This window comes from Lycorma delicatula, chromosome 11 (genome assembly GCF_047948215.1).
Source record: "Lycorma delicatula isolate Av1 chromosome 11, ASM4794821v1, whole genome shotgun sequence".
Lineage (NCBI taxonomy): Eukaryota > Metazoa > Arthropoda > Insecta > Hemiptera > Fulgoridae > Lycorma > Lycorma delicatula.
Window position 1 is genome coordinate 52,478,881 of NC_134465.1, and position 22,310 is coordinate 52,501,190.

The following is a 22,310-nucleotide window of genomic DNA, read 5'->3' on the forward strand; positions in this document are numbered from 1 at the left end:
GTTAATCCAAAAAATATATTACTATAATTTGGCAATGGTATAATTATTATACCATTAAAGAAATGCATATTTGTTGGCATCAATCGAACTGTGATATTTCAGTAGAAAATCATTTTTACGACAAAAGTAAAGAAAGTCTTTGATGAAAGTAACATAATTTTCCAATAATCTTTATGAAACATTCGTTATATTTAGACCAACATAACTATACTTCTTAAAAATATTACTTATTTCTCGTTTAAAATTCGTTTCCAAAAGTCACTTCCGAGCTAATCACACATTTGTTAGTTGTCAATTTAACCGACGGATGTTCACAATGGAATCATTTAAAATAGTTACTACTTATTTATTACCCATTAACCAATAATTACTGCTTACACTAAGTTAAACTACTCTGCTGTGTGTTTTTTTTTAGTATAATTAGTTGATTCTGTAATTTATGAAAAATTCCGGCTGAGAACCATATAATTTTGACTTTTATCTATTTATTCTATAAAATAAATTAAGTAATGTAAGAAAAATTACAAGTCTAGTCAGGAACTGAATCCAGAAAATCTCAGATAAGAGGCTGAGGAACTAGCATTTTGCCATTCAGAACGACAAATATTACTTATCACAAAGTATGTGATGATTAACATATTTGATCTGCATTGAGTTTATTCATCTAAAGAAGTATTTCTTGAAAATGTACATCTTGAAATGATGTATATTTCAAAGTTCATATGTAAATAAAAGTTTGGCATATATAATTAAACTTTTTATTATTCTAATTTCATGTACATATTTAATAATATGTAACCAAAATACATATATAATGTCAATTATAATGCTCTTGCAATAAAATATTAAAATAATTTGTTTTTTTTTTTTTAATTCATAATGATGCTCTCAAATCTTACAAAATAAATTAGTAATAAGGAAGTAAATATTGGTAATCTCTCAAGATCATCTGTTTGGTGTGATGAAATGTATTATTTAAAAAAATAACATTAGGTTTAAAAAAAACTGATTTTGTTGATAAGATTTTGTTTAATTTAAACTTATTATAATATGAAACAGAAACAAGCTCTAATTCAAATACCAACAACAAAAAATATCTGGTCCTACTAGGTTTTGTAAGAATAGACAAATTTTTAGGGAATTAATAATTCTCCCACTACTAAATTTTTACTAATATATAGTTCTTAGTAGACCAAATGAGAAAATTTTGTAATTTAGGAACCGATCAGAAAATATCTTAAACAATGACAAACATCATTAAATAATTCATAGTAACTAATTCAAAAACAATTTGGAAGGGATTTACAATGAACACGTGCAGAAACAAATCAAAATTTAACAATCAACTTGTCAGTTAGTAACATTGTTTTAATAGAATTCTGCTTAAAAAGATACCAATGCTTCTGCTTCAGTGTTTCATAATATCTTGTAAACCAATTATTATTTGAATAGACATGAAATAAATGAGTACAAGGCATTTCTGGTCCTAGAAATTGTTTGCAATCTATTTCTATATGCTCAACTTCAGGTATAAGGAATTTCTTAATGCCCCTTTGCTGACTGGTAAAAATCTGTTACTCAAAATGTGCATGCACAAGAAATCTGAGGAAATGAAATATGTAATACATCAATAGCGAATTTTCTATCTTTATAAATTAAAAAAAATTTGTTTAAGAATTCAAATCGTAAAAAAATAATTATTCTAACAATCTTCATCATAAATATTTAATCTTTTTCCACTGAACATCTGATTCATTCATAAACTTATCATCAAATACTTCCTTTATTTGCTTACATATTCTTACAAGAATAACTTCATGTATCACAAGGTGCAATATTCTTTCAAGCATTTTAAATTTTCATGTTAACTATACAGCAAATATAAACTATTAACACATAAATTTAGAGAAGCCATAATAGTTCCACTGTTTAAAAAGATAGCAAATCTTGAACTGGTAACTGTAGATCTATAGGTAAATTATCTCAATTTTGTAAGGCATTAAAATTATATGTTCCATTAAAATCGATTGCACTGAACCAAATCAAATTCCTACTTCATCTTTAAGCTCTCTAATTGTTGACGACATCCATTTGTTGAATTTGCTTGATTTTTTTGGGGGAATTTTGCTGGTGTAAGGTCCACCACAGTAGTCACTTTCAACAGATATTTGACAATCTTGGAAATGGAAATTCTACTTTTTAATTTCTACAACTGTAGCTTGATCCTATGCTACAGCTGGATATCAAAATAAAAAATAAATTCAGATACTTTTTGATCAAGCCTTGTAATACCTTTAGAGAAGATAGAATGGGATCTAATTTATTTTTTTTAACCCTTTGTGGTTGGACAGTCAGTATAGTTGGCCATAGCCTGCTATCAGTCAGTTCGGAATATTTATAGTACTAGCAGTGCTCAAAGCTCGAACGGCTAGCAGGACTTGTTGGCTCGGCTGCCATCTTGACTGCTTTGCCACTCCAGCTTGGAATAGATTTTCAATCATTCCTAAATATTTACATAGGACATTTAATCTTAAAAAACAACGCCAAGATTTTATATAATTTTTTTTTTATTGACTTAATATAATTTTGATTAATTTTTACTTTATTGAATATAACATAATAAAATAATATTTAAAAAGAAACTTTGTAGTTTAAGAAAATTGTCCAACACATTCGTTTAACAAGTTAGCTAGATAGTGGTTTATTTTTCAGAATGGTATTTTTCAAAGCATTCCCCCACGAGTAGTCCAGGGTGTTTCTGACAGGTTTTGCAAAAAAATTTGCTTCGTTTTCTTTCTCCTCCAGTTCTTATGTCACTGCAAACGTACAGTCTTTTGTAAAAAGACTGCGTTGGAAAATATAAAAAATATATCGGGAAACGTAATGCACAATTAGTTAAAAGGTTATCCAATAGGTTACAGCAATAATCACAGAACACAAAAGAAAAACACTGTTTCTATAGCAATATGTTGTGAGTGACCAGTACTGCTGGCCATCCGGGTGTTCCAAGGTTTTTGTATCCTGACCACTATTGCTGGCCATCTGAGTTGTGAGGAATGTAACTGTGCAAAAAATTCTGACTTGACAGGTAAAATGGCTACGGGCAGTACCACTGCCCACCCGACCAAAGTGGATTAATTTTAAAACCAACCACAAAGGGTTAAGCTAATCATTATGTAGTAGATTGTCCAAAACTACTACTTTGCATTAATTTCAGAATTCCAGTCCATACAGTTAGACCTTCATGGTCTTTTATTATATCATATAATAATGGTAATAATTGTTTATTTCATAATCCAATCAATTGGATGATGAGAAGTATAAAATCTGTTGATTAGAAAAAAAAATTATTTTTTAATCACTTTCTAAATTCCAATAGAACAACTGGTTAAAATATTTGAAAAGAAACTGAAATGTGTGTAGTGTTGTATTGATGATGGAGGAGGTCATTTTCAACACCTTTTATAAACTACTCCAGTTAACGTAATATCTATTTCTATAAAATATTGAAATAAAAATACAAATAATTAAGAAAGTTTCATTATCTTCCATAATTACAGTGAACAGCAACTTTCTGATGTGCTGTATATAAATGACTTATTGTCAGGTAACTTCTTTTTACAGAGAGTAAGGCAATTACTACAAGGCTCTTACAATTAATAATCTTTGTTAAATTATAGAAGAAAACTTAGGCAAAATAAAATTGTGAAGAAATGGGATTGAATTCATTGTTAGTAAAATAAAGTATTTAATATTCAAACTGAATGACTTGTATAATTAAATAAGTATTTTAATCACAAACTATCTTGGGTAAATGATTCTTCCTAATTTATGATATAGTTGAGCATAGAGTGATATAACATAATTACGATTGTACACTAATGAAAAATTATCATGGCATTTTTATATAGGTAAATTAGAACAAGTGCTTTGCTTTATACATTAGTAAACTGATTCATTTTTTTTTAATTATGTAATACTAAAATTATAGTTTTTTGCGACCAGCTTATTATTCCAAGATACAGTCAATTAGAATGATGAAGTTAGCACATAGTAAGGTTCATTTTAAATGTTCCTAAAAAAGTATATTTATTCCTGTTTTTTTGACCATATACACCTTTTTTCTATTAAGTGCTGGTGTATTTTTCATTCATAATACAGGAAACAGTTTATGTGTCAGACTGTGCTTTATATTATTGAAAAAAAAACAAACTATTCGTTCCTGAAAAGAAAAAAGAACTGACAAACCTATTTTTATGTAAACTGAAGGATATACAATCTGCTCCCATCTTCAAAAAAAAGCCAGCGCAGAAAACTTTTAGATTCAACGATTTTTTCTATTAAATAATAACCTAGACCAGCTATGTGTTACAACCCAAAATTGTTACCAGGCCAATAAGTTACTAGGAATGTGAAATGACTATCCTAGCACACCGCATAGTCAAGAGTTATAAAGGGCCAGCCACCTGTTATAAGTAAATTGTTTAACTTACTTATAATTTTATTATACAGTTTTCAGTGTAATAAAACAATATTTTTCAAAAAATCAAAGTTTTTATTTTTTAATTGTGTTTTTAATCAAATTCCCCAAATATAACTAAACTTATTTATATTTTGTTTCTAACATTTCTTTTTTTAATTTTTATTTAAAACATATGTATTTTATTTTTAAATCATATTAATTTAAAAATAAAAATCTTTTACAGTCTGTATCTTTAGTTTCATAAGTTAAAAAACTTAAGACTATAAGGGCCATGTATGGATGTTGTAAGTAGATTAATATAAAAAATAGCCATAAAAACTATATTATGCTATTAAGAAGTCATAATCAAGATGTTCAATTACTTGTATAAAGCATATCATAATTTTTGTTAGATTTTTTAATGCATAAAACCAACTATATATGTAAATCTGTAAGGGCCACACAAAAGGAATAACTGGGCTGTGAGTTGAACATAGCTGACTTATGACAGTTTACACAATAAAACTGTCAAAAAAATAAATAATAATTTTGCACTGAAAATGTTCTAATGCTTTAATTATTTTACACATCTTTTTCTAAAGGTCTATTACTAGAAGTAAAATTGGATTATTAAGTTTGTAAAATCAATTTTGAGTTGTTCTTATATCATTTTTTGTTTATTTATCCATTTTGGTTTTATTAAATCATACAGTGATTCAAAGAAACGGGAAATTTTGAAAGTTGTGTTGGTAGCCGTGGGCGATTGGTACCACTTGATAAGTGGCGCCAGCCTCTCTAACCTAACCTGCCATTTAGTTGTCATGGATCCTTGGAGTGGTGCGCAACATGCATTTGCTATCAAAGCGTTTTACAAAAACAATGACAGTGTGGAGGGAGTGCGTAGAGAATTTTGCCGTCATTTTAATCTGGGACGGCACGACCGTGTTCCATCAGCACATAAAATTAAAACACAGATATCTAATTTTGAGAAAACTGGTTCGGCAATGAAAAAGAAACCTCCAGGCCGGGAGCGAACCATCCGTACACCACAGAATATTCAAGCTTTACAAGATGCTGTCACACGAAGTCCACATCGGTCAATCCGTCGTCTCTCAGCATCTTTACAATTGCATAGTTCAAATGTACGAAGAATGTTAGTGAAGGACTTTCAATTCCATCCGTACAAGTTCCAGATCGTCCAGGAACTGAAACTGAACGATGCAGATGTGCGACCACAATTCTGTAATGTAACGCTTCAGAAGATAAATGATAACGAAGAGTTTGTTCAATAACTGTGGATGTCAGACGAAGCGCATTTCCACCTCAGTGGATTTGTTAACAAGCAAAATTTCAGATACTGGGCACAAGAAAATCCTACGCAGCTACCGTCCATTGCACACGCATCCTACCAGCGTCCGTTGCAAAGCCAGAAAGTGACTGTATGGTGTGCTATGTCTTCTTAAGGTGTTATAGGCCCTTATTTTTTTGAGGATAACAACGGTCTTGCGATTACAGTGACGTCGGCTCGTTACGTAGCCGTGCTTGAAATCTTTGTTGTGGAACAACAAAAGAGATTTCCACAGATTCTTAACACAGCCTGATTTCAACAAGACGGAGCAACGTCACATACTGCACGAATATCTATGCCAGCTGTACGCTGATTGTTTGGACAACATGTCATTTCACGAAATGGTGACATTAGATGGCCTCCCAGATCGCCTGATCTCTCAGCTTGAAATTACTTTTTGTGGGGTCACCTTAAAAGCAAAGTGTTCCACAGTAGACCTACTACAATGGAAGAACTGAAGGCAAAGATCTGAGAAGCGATTGCCGAAATTCCACTTGAGATGTTACGTCAAACCATGAACAATTTAACGAAGAGATTTCGTGAGCGTTTACGTAGAAGAGGTTACCTGCAAGATGTCATCTTTAAAAAATAAACTAAAATGTATATATCCTAAAATGGCAACATTTGTACAATTACATGAAATAAAATTCATCTTCTAAAAATAATTTTCATTAATGTTATTTAATTTTTAAAATTTCCCGTTTCTTTGAATCACCTGTATATATTGTTTTTACAATTAATTTAGGAAATTATTTGGGGTTATATTGTTTTCATTTGATCTATCTTTCATCAATGTGATTTTGTTGAAAATCACATTGATCAAAAAATCAATCAATCAGTTGTGAATGACGGTTAATTTTTTTAAACATTGATAATGTTATTTAAAGATGGGTTAAAGTAAACTACTTGTTTTAGATTCTAATAACACAGAAAGCTTATTATGATTGTAAATTTTATAATTTTAAAGTCTAATATGAAATTCTATATAATTTCTACTCTATTGAGATATTAACTTTATCACTTGTAAATAGAATTTAATATGAAAATGTTTGGAAATATCAGTATTTAATTATATGATATGTACATTGTCCATTTTAAAATTAAAATAACTTACAAGGTTCATTAATGTGAGGGTTTATAACCATGATTGCTAATTATTATTATTAAATATTTTTACACCTATTTGCTAATGTTTTATGTTCAAGTTGGAAGTGTAGATAATGAAAATATTGCTGTATTAAATTTTTTGGCAAACTAATGGTATATACAAGTGTTTCTAAAATGGTAGGCTGGCTATACTTTTTGGATTCTTCTTATAAAACAAAACAAAAGATATCCTTAAAAAAAATTGAAATTTCTCCTTTGTTCTCACCCTGTCCGCCATTTTATTTTGAAGAACCTTTATTTTTGGCAAGGATTCTGTTCATAGATGAAGCTTCTTTCAACAAAAGTGGCGTACAAAACTCACAACCAGCATATCTAGAGCAATGAGAATCCTCATGGAACCTTCCAAAGTAGCCACCAACAAATATTTTCCCTAAATACATGGGCAGCTACTTTTAATGACTATCTTTTGGGTCCTGACATTCTACCAAATCATTTATATGGGGAAAATTATTTTGCTCATTTGACCGAAAATCTACCACGTTTGTTGGAAGAACTACCTCTACAATTAAGAGAAAATACATGGTTTCACCATAATGAAACTCCAGCATATTTCAGTCAGTTGGTATCAGATTTCCTACATGAAGCTTTACATGAAAAATGGATACGCCACGGAGAGCCAGTGCCCTGAACTGTCTAATCACCTGACTTAAACCCTCTTGACTTCTACCATTTGAAACATATTATTTATTCAACTCCAATACACAACATTGAGGCTCTTCAACAAAGGATCCAAAATGGATTTAAAAAAATTAGGAATACTTGGAAATTTTCAACAGTTAAGACAATCTCTAAGAAGAAGACTGGAGACTTGTGTAATTTCTAATTGTGAACACTTCGAAAATTTAACAATTGTTAACTGTTTATTTTTTTTTTAAATTCACCCAACATTCTACAACAATTAACGTAAGGTTATCACAGGTAGTTGTTTTATTTTTTTAATTATTAAGTCATTATTATGAGAAAATTATTACTTAATCTGATACTAATTTACAATACTAGAATTAACAATAAATAAAAACAATATTTAATCGAATTGAGCATAAAGTGGAGGACATGAAAACACAAAATTACACCGATTTTTGCCATAACTCAACAGATTTTAGTTTTATTTGTCAACAGATTTAAAAAAATTAAAGTGTCATTTTGTTTAAAATAAAAGGCTTAATATTTTAGTAACAACTTACATTTTGATAAAACTAACATTTATGGAGATATAACTGATTGAAAAGTAAATATGGTCGCCATTTTGTAATTTCCAAAGGTATTTAAGTTCTGATTTTTTGCTAATTTAAAACTTTACTAAAAAGATGCTTACCAAATATTAATTTGATTCCTCTATCCAAACTCAAGATATAAATTTTTATATATAAAAAAAAAAAAAAGACAACAGGGGAGAACAACAAAGGAGAAACTGCTATTTTTCCTAAGGATATTTTTTGTTTAGTTCTATAAGTAGAATCCGAAAAAGTATAGCCAGCCCACCATTTTAGAAACACCTGTAAACATATATATATATATATATATATATAGAAGCTGGTAAAGTATTCCATGACTTTCCTGGCTATTAATAACAACAATTAAAAGTTAGATTTAAAAACAGAATATAATGTTTTAGAGATGGGGAATAAACTTTAAGAAATATTTTTCTAAAAGTATTCATATATGGGTTAAGATTAACAAATTTGCTTTAAGTAAAATTTTCTTTAAATCTAACACCTTCAATAAAGGCTAAAATAAAATTTTCAAAAACGTTTTCTGCATTTTTTTCTTGATAGCTTTATAAATATTTAAACTGAAGGGAGACAAAAAAATTTAATTTTAAAAGGGTTTATTTTTTGAAAAAAAGTTTTTGGATTATTTATATATATATTTAGGTAACAATTTCACTTTATAATAAAGTTTTCAAAGAAGAAAATCAAAGTTGGTTTTTTTTTATGATATCCTCTCACTATCTTAATGAATTTTGAAAAAATAACACGATCAATGCCTCATAATACATATAAATATTTAAACCAAATTTGAAGAAAATCAGTTAGGCAAGTCCTGAAATATAAGATCAAATGCAGTGCAACACAAGTATGTACATAATTTTGTTTTTAATCTAGATGAACTAGTCAGACCCTAAAATGTAAAGATCTGCAAAAAAACCCAATATCTCATTTTACCACCAAGAAACCCCATATATATCACCAAAAATTATTATAATTTTTGGTGATATATATTTTTGAAAATATCTTAATGTGTTACCTATTTTCCATTCACATTTCATAAACAGAAGAAATTTTATGTTGCTCTAGTGACATTATAAATGAGATGCTAAGCTAATTATTAATTTTTATGTTAAGGTTTAAATTTTACTTTAACAATATATATAATGTAGAATAAACTGTGTAACTGTAATCAATTTAAGAATGAACTAATATATTTACAATCACAAAAGCTGACTTAAACTTACTTAAAACAACATGGAACTTGTGAATTCTGGATAGTTGAAGGAAGATCATAAAAATAAAGTACCTATGTGCAAACAATATTTACTTAATTGATGGTGTCATAATTTCAAAAACAACAATAAAATAAACAAAAATAACAAAAGAAAGTAGACTTTAGTTTAAAAGAAAAAAAATTAATTACAACAAACACATTCAGTATGAAGCAATTTCAAAAAATAAATAAAACATTTAATATCACAATCAGGTAATGATAAACATACTGTCACAAAAACAAAATATAAAAAATTACATAATTAATTCACAATAATACAAATAATAAATAAACCAGTTCTGATAAACTTATACACTAAACACTTATTTTTTGAAAAATGATATACATTATTATTATTACTGATTTAAATGTCTTTCATTTTCTTTACTATAATAATCGGCTTGATACAGTAAATATTCTTTTACTTTCTGTAGTAGTTCTCTTTTTATAGTTGTAGGTAATACACCTGAAATTAAAAAAAAAACAAAAAATATTTTACAACTATTCAATCATATAGATAGAAAACAATAAAATTAAAAAAATCATTTTAGAATTAAAAAACTCTGGAAATCCATTAGATAACAGATTTATTTAAAGTTCATCATTTGACTGATGTTTCATTAATGTGATCCAAGATTAGATGCATGAATAAATAAATTGTGATTGTGACCTGAACAAAAATCAATCATTCTTGTTATAATTCTTAACATCAGTAATCTAATGGAAAAATGTTCGTCAAACGGCTCTGGCCATTGAAATTTTAACATTACTTCACACCTTTCAATTTCAGGATGTTACTTTTTGTGATATTCCAAGTAGTGTGGAATATCAATTTTAAAAATACAAGATCATTTAACATTAAAGGAAAAATTATAAAATTCTAATAATTGAATGACATTACTTCTTGCTTTAGGAGAGACTTCCTCCAAGAGCTGATCAACTGTTAATGATGTTCCTCTTTCTTTTATAGCATCTTTGCACATTATTCTTATCTGATCAGTCCACCCACATTCAGTTAGTCTTCGTCTTAGTAACTCTTTAAATCTGAAAAAATCATACCATATAAATTAAGCAAGAATAAGTACTTTCTTAAAACTTTAGTCATTAGCTAATAAAAATTGATAACTGCTGTAGCATTTGACAGAACAGTCACATGGTTAGTCTTCTTGTGCAAGAAAGATTATATTTTAACACCCGACTGATATTAAGATAACAGTCCTTGGCCACCATCTTTGTTGGGTTCAGAATACAATATAAGTGTACCTAGTGACCTATGGATGTATTAAGTTAGACAATAGGTAAACTCATTACATAAATGACTGCAGTTGTGTATAGACAATCTCATTCCAAATCATCAATCAGTATTATATCCATGTCTTAATTGAGGGGTCTGAGATTGTCAGATTGGCTCAATCCACCATCAATTTGTATGATCTTTCAAATTTTTTGAGTATATATAATAACTGATTAAGCAAAAAAGAGTAATATTATACAATATTACTTCATACTTAAAAATCTGTAATCAGAATTTTTTAACTTCAATTTTTATGGGAATCAGTATATTAAATGTTATTTCAGCCATTGACATTTATTACTCCAACATCCTTAGTTTTAGTGTAAACCAAAGAATATTTAAGAACTAGAAGTTCAAAAATCATAAATTGGCAAAAAAAAATTTTTGTAAACATTTCAAAAACCATTTCTATAGTTTCACTAAATACTAGTTAAAAGTCCCAGTCTCTTTCAACAACAGATACAATTGAATAGTATACATGTGATAAATACTTTTCAGATTTATTTACTCAATAGTTTCATTTACTTCTGAACAACAGAGAAGGTTTGGAGAAAGCATGGATAAAAATTGAATATTTTCCTCTATACAACAAGTTGCTAAAATCATAACAATAACATTACCATGGCTATATCTAAGAAATTAATCTCTGTCCTCAGAAATGATGAAGGTAAAATTAAACCAGACAAACGAGCAGGCATCTATATAAATTGATTTGTAAAGAAAATAAACACAATTCAGGATAAACCTACACAAAAAATTAAGACTACGACCATACAGAATACAGAAATATCAACTGCATCCCAGAATTGCTGGAAAACTGATCTCAAAATTAGTTTATATTATGGTTTTAAAAAATGTATGTAATAAACAGCAAATTGATAGTTGAAAAACATGCTTTATCAATCATGAACCAGAAACTTCATTGTTAAACTATAGGGAAATGATATCCAATAGTCTTTTTAAAGTTTAAATCTGTTAAAAATCCTTTGTGAAGTTTTGCAATGGAAAGAATATTCAAATGTTATCTTTTAAAATTTTGCTCCTAGGTGGTGGTGATATTTCTTTGATTGGTTTTAAGATTGGAGCTGACTTTTTCTTGTTTCAAATAATTTTTATCTACAAAAGGGCTTTGCCCTAAGTGGTGTTGACCATTTTGGATTTTTTAATGAAATTGCACATGACAGTTACTAATATTTTTTTTCTAAAACATTAGCTAAAAGCACTTGTTTAATACATTTTACAAGTATTATTTATTATATCTTTTTATATGATATATACTTATTTCCATTGTATACACTGATTTATTTATTTATTATTGTACATACTGATCATACATTGTATCATAAGGTGATCGAAATGACCACCTTAGGTTTAGTTTTTTAAGTAAAGTTTTTTTGTAAATGGTTTAGAAATGTAATCTTGTTCCTAAATTCATTTCAATAATTCTTTGGCATATCTCTTTATTTGTATTTGATATTCATGACAAACTATGTCTTAAAATGTTAGTTTCTAACTGATTAAGGTTAAATTTATTTTTAAGGTTAAAGTTATAAACACGATACGATATCTATGCCAGCTTTTAATCTACATAAATCTTTTACAGAGACCAACTCTGGGAGTATTGGGTTGTGGTGATATTAGATGTGAATTGTGTTAAAATTGGTTTTTGAAAGATATGTTTTGTTTATATGTTCTAAGAGTGTGTTTTAAATTATGTATTGCATTCTTTACTATTTATATATGTGATTTTTATGTTTCTAATGTTTGTTAGAATGAGTGCATATGAAAAAAGAGATTCATTGGCAAAGGTCTTTTATTAATTTGTATCATTGTAAGAAGCTGTCTAGGCCTATTGGTTCTGTAGAATTTGTTACATTCTGAGAAGCTGCATTTATATATTCCAGATAAATCAAATCTGTTGGAATGTTTATTTGATTAATATACATTTTTTCTACTTATGGTTGGTTTTCCCATTTGTGACTAAGGAATGAAAAATTCTATTAGAGGTTGTTTTTTCGACTGATTCTTAAATATGGAAGAATGGCAAAATGCACTTTGTGACTGAAATGTGTCAGGTAATAGAGATGTGAACAAATAGATGTAATTTAAAGTAAGTAATTAAGCCTAATGTGTAAAAATATTAAATAAGAACTAATGTCAAAGAGTTACAATTTTATTTTTTTATACAAAAAAATTGATGGCCACTTTGAGTACATCATTGGACAATTTATAAAAAAAAACAAAAAAAAACCAAATTGTATGATTTTTTTATACAGAGTTGATACAGATTAATGTAAAAACAATTTAACAGTAAGGCTCGGCTGAAGTGAATATTAGTACTTATAAGAATAAATTATAATTTATTTTTGCAAAAATAATAGCTCTACAAATAAGACATACAAAAATGTTAGAATTTTTAATTTATGATACTGGTCTATGAGTCATTCATAATCATTGGGACAGTATAGGATTTATATGAAATATCAAAATATATTAAGATTGTCTTGTTATTTCGGCAATTAGTTCCTTAGTTGTTTTGTCCTATTTGTCAGTGATGCAATAAACAATATAATTAATATTTGTATATTAAAAAAATAAGTAGATTGAAAAAGTAAAAATTTCCGATAATGTTTATTTTATAAAGGTTGGACATAAATTTTTATAAAATTGTTATTAGGTAGTAATAAAAAATGAATAATTACTTAATGTACATACCTATCATAATCTCCTTTACAACCCATAACAACAATAGCTGTTTGAGCCATACTGTCATGGCGCTCTTTTTCACTGTAAAGAAAAGGCAATATAAAAGAAATGCATTAAAATGTTGTCATTAAATTATCCCATCTCTACTCAATCAACAATGCTATCATTCATCCTATTCATAACATTAAGCTTAACTTTTATTAAAAAAAAAAATAATGTTATTCCCAGATAAAAATTAACTAGTAAAATGTAAATAAACCAATTCCATAAAATTATTTATTTAAAATTTTTAACAATCTCAAATTGTTTAAGAAAAGATTATAATTTTTTATTAATAAATAAATTTATCATTGATGCACTTAAATTTTTGGATTAAATTTATTTATAAGTGATGTTGAGTCATTTTCCTTTTTTTAAAACTATGGAAAATTAAAAAATTTATTGTTTATAACCTTAAGAAATTGTTATAATGTTTATATATTAGAATAGCTTTGGTTGTTCAAAGATTTGAACAACGTGATGGTTATTAACAACTTGCTTTTTGTTTTATAAATACCCAATAATATTTGTATCACTTTTTTATATTAAAATTATTCGTATGATAAATCCTTTAAGATCCACAAACATTAATAAGGAAATTTGTTAAATTCTTAATGTCTTGTTTAAGGAAAATTTGTTGTAATGTTTAAATTTTATGGACTTTTTCCTATAACATTGGTAATTTAACAATTAAAGCTTCACTTTTACAAACTAAAGATATGGATAATGGAATACTGAATGAAAACAAAGGAATAAGTTTAATCAAAACAATGATTTTATCTAAGAAAATCTGAGAATATTATTTTTAAATGTTAATTCTCTAAGTAGCATACTATTTTATTATTCATAATTACAAAAAAAAGAAGCAAAATCTGGAAAAAGGAAAATAAAAAGAATGAAAAGTTATAATAATGTTCACAGATATATAACTACTGGTATTATTGCATGACTACACAATTTAATTCTATAAATATAACATTATAGAGTCAGTTAAAAAAAAGTCAATCAAATAAAATAACAAATAGAAACTGTCATGAACCATTTTAAAGAAAATTTAAATCATGACTATTAGGTAGATATCATTGTTTAGTAAAATAGTTTTATACAAAGAAATAAAATATACAGTAAACAAAACCAAAACACCATTGCACAAAAATGATTCCTGTAATTTATGAAAAAAACAACAAAAAAATGATATAAAAATTTGCATTTGTAAAATAAAAATGTTATTGCTGAACAGTAAAACTAGTTTTTCCATGAATAAGCCCGAAATTTTTTGTAGAGCTTATGAGTTATTTTTTATTCATATTTTTTTCATATAAATGCTATAGAACTTTTTTACAGTATTTTAATTTAAAGAAGTCAAAATGTAAATCTGGTTATACATTGCAATCTTTTTAAAAATTACTTTTGAGTATTTCTGTATATTTATCGTGGTAATCATTTAACAAAATTCTTTCACTTTGTTCGATATTTGTTAAATATCCGAAACTAATGCAATCTTCACAAGTTTAATAAACAGAGTTAAAATGCTTTAAGAAAGTAGAAATTAACATATAATTTCTAAAACGCTAAGCAAAAACAGTTAAGTAAATAGTAATAAAATTACAAACTAAAAATAATACCATGAAATTCAATAATATTAATAAAACTATGAAATTCAAAATTTTATTGACATTTTCAGAATAACTGTATTTAGCACCATATGAAAACTTTCATATGAATGAAAGTTTATTGAATATTGTCAATGGAATTAACAAAAATGCAAGAAAATTTCACAAAATGTAAACTAACCTCTCACGGTCCATTATGCAGCTTGCAGTACACTAGAATGATCAAATGAGGTTAAAAGTGACTCGGTTATTTAAACTTTGCAACTGACAAATTAAGTATACACTACTAAGCACTGGATGTATTTTTAGCAAAATATAAAAAACGAAGTCTGAATCAATTCTATTTATTTTTTTTTTTTTTTATTTTGATCTCATATATACTTTTGCATATATTTTTAGCAGGAAGATTGTATGGATCAAATAATGGGTGATTAGGTTCAATTCTAGAATCCCACTCACCTTATCGCCAAGATAGCAGGGAAAACACTAACAACTGCACGGCTAGTTTTTGTGATTCTACACTGAAAATACAAGTATTATTTTTAATTCCGTAGATAAAAAAAAATCCAAATTAAAATTTTTACAACCTCAGTAAAGTATTCGACCTATTTTTTACTAATGATAAACTTAGCTATGGTATCATAGGAGCTGCTTAAAACTGAAAGTCATACCTTATCAGCCGGCCTCCGTGGAACGAGTGGTAGCGTCTACTAGTGGTATCTGGAGATCCCAGGTTCGAATTCTGGTCAGGCATGACATTTTCACACGCTACAAAAATCGCTATTCATTTCATCCACTAAAGCAATACCTAACGGTGATCCCGGAGGTTAACAAAAGGAAAAATGTCATACCTTATCAACCGTAAATATGTTGCTGGAAGTTCATTATTTTTATAATAATAAACATTTAACATCTACGTACTCACGCGGAGAGTACTAGGGAAGTGTTCTCGTCTCTTGCTTTTTTTATTGCTCATTAATGACCTCCCTCAAACTTTTGAGCCACCCATTGCAACCATTTTCGCAGACGACAAATGAATCTACATCTAAATGTAATTATTTAAAAGGAAATGAAAATAGCTATTGAAAAAACTATTCAGTGGATATATTGTAACCATATAACTTCAAATATAGATAAAACCGTTAACTTTGTGCTTCCCAGTACGCGTATCATTGCTAATTGCGTTGATAAAATTTTCACGTTAGTATTTCTGCTGACCAAGAAACAGACATTTTGTATTGAAGCTCACAATATTTAGGCAGTAAAAATGTTTTAATAATTACTTTTTAAATGTTTGTCTGAAGAAGTTAAAAATTTTGAGTGCTGATGTATCTTTTGTTTATTAATCTAAAAGGTATAAATGACTCCAGCTACAGGATTGCAACTAGGGAGTGTCACAAATTCATTGGTCTAAGGGATAAGATGAACAAGTTTGAATATAAAACATAGTTTAGTGATACTAGTAGTCTAACACTGGTTTCAAACACTATGTTCTCAATATGCCAAAAATGTGAACTATTTCCTTTCCATGGGTAAAATAAATATTATCTAGCCTAATCTAAGCCATCATTTAGCTGAATTTTGATGTAGTTTTTCATTCTTCAATGAGAAAAATGTAGTAATTACTGTACTTAACAGTAGATAATATAAATAATAAAGGAAGTTGCTGCTTTTCACTCTGATGTTTTATTTGTGGAAATTACAAAGGCAGAGATACATTAGGTAGTTTTTAGTTTTGGCAGAAATACAGCTACCGGTTTCTATGGAATCATGGTAAAGCTCCTCCATTCTGTTGGAATTTGTATTGGTACTTTGACAAGAATTTTTAATAGGATGCTCTTTATGGTTATTTCCCTGTTTGTTAGAAAAAAGATGTTCTTAAATGAGGTGATAAGGACCTCCTTTTACAGGCCTTTAACACTCCTGCCATTTATTGAAAAGGTTTTGTATCAGCAATAAGTTGAATTCTAGAAAGTTGTTTATGGATGATCAATGGTTTTCACGCAGGCAGGGGCAAGAAAGATGCTATTCTTAAGGTTATGAGCACTGTTTCTTCTAATGAGTCTGGGTATGTCTTAGGTATATTTTGAACATATCAGGGGCTTTTAATAATCTTTGGTGGCCCTCTGCTATGTTTCAGCTCCAGAGCATGACTGTATGATGTACACAGAATAAGCTAAGTGTAGAACATAGTTATTTCAGCAATCGAGACAGCGTCTCAGAGGTAGGAAAGACGCTATCTAAAGGTTGTCTGCAAGGTAGTGATGTAGGACCCCTGCTCTGGATTGCTGAATTTAACTCTTTGATGCAGTTGAGGATACCCAATGGATACCATGCGATCGCTTATGCGGATGATGGGCTTTTGCTGGTAAAAGTATATTCGAAGAAATGAGATCGAATTCAGGAGAGCCTAGCCTAGCAAGATATTCCAGTTGTGAAGCTTGCTTCATGAAATGGTGTTTAACTCAAAGAAAATAATGATGTTGCCCAAGGGCAGGCTGGCCGTTACATGATGACCTCATGTATCAATGGCAGGTTATTTAAGTAGGTATATCCTGCTGTAGAATTATCTAGATGTTATATCCTTGATGAGATTCAAGGATCACTTTCAATATGCTACCAAAAAGGCTTGTAATGGTTTCTTCAGCAAATTCAAGGAGTACTTTCAGAGTGTTGCTAAGAAGGCGTGTGATGGCTTCTTCGGCATTCGTAGAGTGGTCCATCCCGATTGAGATCTAAATTTTAAAACAATGAAAATTTTGTATAAAGGTGTATGCGAGACAATTATTGCTTTGTACAGCATCTGTTTGGGCAAACAGAATGAGGTATAAAAGCTACGGCAATATTCTGTTGAGGGCTCAGCGTCTCATGTTACTTAGTGTGATGGGGGGGCTATAGAACTATTTCACTTAAGGCAGTTCTAGTTATCACGGGTGTTAAATCAATTGACGTCCTTGCATCACAACATCAGTTATGTTACGCTGCGAAGAAGTCAGGTGAACTGACTGTGCAGTGTATTCAGGAAATAGAGAAGGAAGGTTTTGGTATTTGACATGAAAGGTAGGATGAGACATTAGATGGGCGGTATACGCACAGTCTCTTTCCAGACGTAAGGACGGTTGAAGTTGCCTCATAGATCTCCCTGAACCGGCATGTGACTCAATTCCTTTCAGAGAATGACGCATTTCGGAACAGGCTGGTTCGATTTGGCTTGACTGATTTGGGTCAGTTTCCTCAATGATTAGTATCGGATGATGCATTCATGTGTTGTACGTCTGCTCAAAATATGAGTTTAGGTATGCAGAGGTGATCAGGAGCTTGAAGGTATTGGTTCGAGTCTGGATCTATAGGCTAGCTGGAAAGTTAGGTTGAGTGGTGAAATATTGAAAGATTTTTGGCGCTCAAAACAATTGCAAAGAGTGTTTAGCGTAAAATAGCCTGGGTGCTTCGGTGCTTTTCCACCAGAGTAGGCGCATTCGGCAATTACATGCGGTTGTTTGGTATGTTTGTGGGTTGATTTATAAATAATTTGGGATGCTTTGGTATGGAAGGTCAAAATTGCGATGTTGCGAACAATTTTTGAGGGTATGAAATTAATATTTTGTTATAGCTCAATTTGTGAATTTTTATTGGCTATAAGTTTTTTGGTGTGGTTTAGGTGAGCTTGAAAAATATATTTTGTTATTTGATGGGTTTCTACACTGATGGAAATGTCTTTTAAGGCATTTGCATCGGTGCCATCCTTATTAGGATGGCAATGACTTAAGGATGCAAATGTACGCATCTGTACTGATGAAATATGTAATCAGGTGTTAAGGGTCTAGAAGATGACCTCCGATAAAGCCCACCAGGTTGGTCTAGTGGTTAACGCGTCTTCCCAAATCAGCTGATTTGCAAGTCGAGAGTTACAGCGTTCAACTCCTAGTAAAGCCAGTTATTTTTACACGGATTTGAATACTAGATCGTGGATACCGGTGTTCTTTGGTGGGTGGGTTTCAATTAACCACACATCTCAGGAATGGTCGAACTGAGAATGTACAAGACTACACTTCATTTACACTCATACATATCATCCTCATTCATCCTCTGAAGAATTATCTAAACGGTAGTTACCGGAGGCTAAACAGGAAAAAGAAAGAAGATAAAGCCCACCAGGGCTAGGAACCAAGGGGGGTTGTGGCGACCGGGATCGTTAAAAGGTATCTTCCCATATGGGGTCAGAATATTGTGGAGACTTAATTTCAGAAACAATGTGTTATCTATAGAAGTGTGTATGCTAAGCTATAATGCTGTAAGCTGCACCTGTCTGGGTTCATTGAATAAGATACAGATGTTATTAGAATATTTTGTTGAGGGCCCAGCGTCTTCTATTGTTATCTGTGATTGGTGCTTACAGGACTATCTCTCGAGAGGTGATCCTTGTTATTTCTGGTATTAAGCCCATTGATATCCTTGCGACTGAGCACCAGTTACATTATGATGCCAAGAAGGTAGGCCAACTTACATCTGGGTACATAAAAAAAAATAGACTACCAAGGTTTCCATTTATAGCAGGTAAGTTGGACTGAATCTTCGATGGCCGCTACACGCACGGTATTTTTCCTTAAGTAAGTAGGTTGTTAGGTGGATTTCCCCAATCGGCATATTAAACAATTTTTTTCTGGACATGGTGCTTTGAGATAGTTTGGCCAGATTTGGTTTAATTCAGGCTTGTGTCCAGAGTGTAGGGGCATTGATGAATGATGTGGATCATATCTTATAAATCTGCCCCAAGCACAAAGCTGAATGCACCAAAAGTAGTTAGAAAGCTTGCGAAGATCAATTTTGGTTTTGATCTGCATGTTAATTGGAAAAGTGAAAGGGAATGGAATATAGTTGCAAGCTTCCTGAAATTTTTAGCCCTACGGAAGTTGGCTAAGGGGGTCTGATGCTGTGATGAATGTATAGATAGAACAGCAACCTGGGTGGCTATGAGATCGCCTGGGTGCTTACTTTGCCTATGCATTGACCTCGCTCCCAAACGCTAACCTGAACAGAAAGGAATAAGATATGGTTTTATTAGAAGTTTATGAAACTTATTAATTTATTTCTCGATGTTTGAATAAATCAAGAGGATTTTGAGTAAATTGAATTGCAGGAAAAAATTGCCGTTTTTGCGATCAACACCTGTTTTGTTGGTATGAGAATAGTATTTTTGGTATTTAAAAGACTCAGTTAAGTAATGATCTGAGACCACAGTCCAATTAAAGTTAATTACGAAAAGAGTTTTTGTGTGAAACCTTCGGTGTTAGAGGAAGGCGCGGGGATCACGCTTCCATGAATCGGTTAATTTGATAGTTGACGGGTACGATTTGATAGTTGGTCATGGTCAGAAGAATTCGTAAGAAGGTGATGGTAAGTTATTTAAATACAGTGATGGAAATGCCTGCCGAGGCATTTGCATCGGTGGCATCCTGACAAAGGCCAAACGATGACTGCATTGTGTTGTCAGGTTTAGAGGGTCTAAAAGATGATTTCCGGTAAAGCCCATACGGGCTAGGAACGGAGGACAGTTTATTAAATATAAACTGTAATAAGTTCCTCATTATGGATATAGAAATGAAATAAACTACAAAACATCTTAAAAGCCTTGTCGAATCCAAATCTAAGTCGGCCCTTCATATCAGTCCCCCCTGATCCTGTAGATCAGCCCCGCATATAGGTCAACCCACCATTTTAGGGAGAAAATGTAGGGAAAAACTTTGACCTATATTCGAACAAATGTAGGAATTAGTAAAAAGTGAATATAATTTTATAGTCAGGTTTTTTAATTTTATTTAAATACATATATTTTTCTAATAAGAAATTATTTTATGATGGGAAAAGTAGAGCTGCCAAGATCAATATCTATTAATAATATTGTTACTTTACAGAAATTAAGTTTGGACTAAATAAAATATTCAATGGAATGGATTTATTGCTGGGAGAGTTTTTCAATGTGAAAATAAACAGGTGTAAAACAAAAGTAATGGACTGACAAGAGATAGATAACAAAGACTTAAATATTAAGATAGAGGAACACAATATACCAGAAATAGGAGTAACTTTGTTATTTACATAGTAAAATTTCAAAGAAGAATCAAGTAATATAGACATCAAAAGCAGATTGGCACAGATAATAATAACTTTCACTCAGAAAAGAAATCTGCTAGCATGAATTTGATCCTTTATTAGGTTTTTTTTATACTTCCAGGTAAATGCTGGATACTGATTTCTAAGGTTGTTTCTGTTTATGCTTTTTCCAGTTTAAAAAAGAAGTATTTCTAATTTATTTTGTGTTTGTTACAAATTAAATGTTCTTTCATGCTGGTTAATTTGAATTTCCATTTTTATATACACTAAATCCTAATATATTTTGAGAATAGTTTCACTTAATAATCAGTTTGTTTCAGCAATGTATATTATAAAGTATTAGTCATTATACTCTTTATTTCTTATATTTCACATAGATACTTATTATTAGTATACTGTTATGATGTATTATTTAAAGAATATTGTAATTATATATTACATATTCTTATTTAAACTTACTATTATTTACAGTTAACTGTTCAGATAATTTTTTGTAAATAATATCTATAAAAGTCTTATCATTAGCATTTTGGTAAGTCATAAATTTAATTTGTTTTAATCAATTCTTAAGTGTCTGTAATTATTGTCACATTCATAATCATATATCTTCGATTACATTTTAACAAAATTTTTGTGAATGGTTTGAGTGTAATCATGTCTTCAAAATTATTTCGATAACTGTTTTCCATAATTCTTTATTTTTAGAACTTTTTCTACAAAGTTTTTTTGCATCTAATTATCAGCTCCTTTTTCATTAGGGAATCTGGAAATCTGAAATAGCAGCATTGTTTAATGATGTCTTAAAAAGATTATACTCTTTACCATTTATATTGGCGGTTTTCCCCACCGCCTGTCGGATGGGGAAAACCATCTACTTGCTTTTCATCCCCGCTATGAACCAACTCTCCTACTCCACGTGATCATGTACAAGTTGCTGCAAAAACAATGCCATGCTTTCACTGTGCAGTGTTTGTGTCTTTATAACTGTGTCTGTAGGAGTGTTTTCTTGTGTGTTTATTGTTAAAAATGTCTAGTTTCACCTGATTTACAAAGTCAGAGTAAGAACAGGTGATAATGTTTATTGTT

General features: G+C 29.9%; 1 protein-coding gene across 3 annotated transcripts; it reads right to left on the minus strand.

Annotated features, from left to right (window-relative positions):
* Nucleotides 1–9,495: 9,495 nt before the first annotated feature.
* On the minus strand, nt 9,496–16,032 carry LOC142332101 (enhancer of yellow 2 transcription factor-like). 3 transcript variants are annotated; one of them, XM_075378317.1, is made up of 4 exons: nt 15,785–16,032; nt 13,471–13,542; nt 10,363–10,505; nt 9,496–9,927 (listed from the first exon to the last, which is right to left on the minus strand). In XM_075378317.1, exons 1-4 carry the CDS (start codon nt 15,865–15,867, stop codon nt 9,818–9,820), a joined length of 408 nt encoding a protein of 135 aa, XP_075234432.1. In that variant the 5' UTR covers nt 15,868–16,032; the 3' UTR covers nt 9,496–9,817. The 3 variants fall into 3 exon arrangements, with proteins under 3 accessions (XP_075234432.1, XP_075234433.1, XP_075234434.1); XM_075378318.1 differs by lacking the exon at nt 15,785–16,032 and adding an exon at nt 15,295–15,478; XM_075378319.1 differs by lacking the exon at nt 15,785–16,032 and adding an exon at nt 15,126–15,223.
* Between the last annotated feature and the right edge of the window lie 6,278 nt (nt 16,033–22,310).

Coding starts and splice junctions, on each gene's coding strand:
- LOC142332101 (XM_075378317.1), bottom strand. CDS start 15,867: ATGCCTGACCAGAATTCGAACCTGGGATCTCCAGATACCACTAGTAGA. Junction 13,543..15,784: donor CACGGAGGCCGGCTGATAAG/GTATGACTTTCA, acceptor TTTTCTTTACAG/TGAAAAAGAGCGCCATGACA. Junction 10,506..13,470: donor TGTAAAGGAGATTATGATAG/GTATGTACATTA, acceptor TGATTTTTTCAG/ATTTAAAGAGTTACTAAGAC.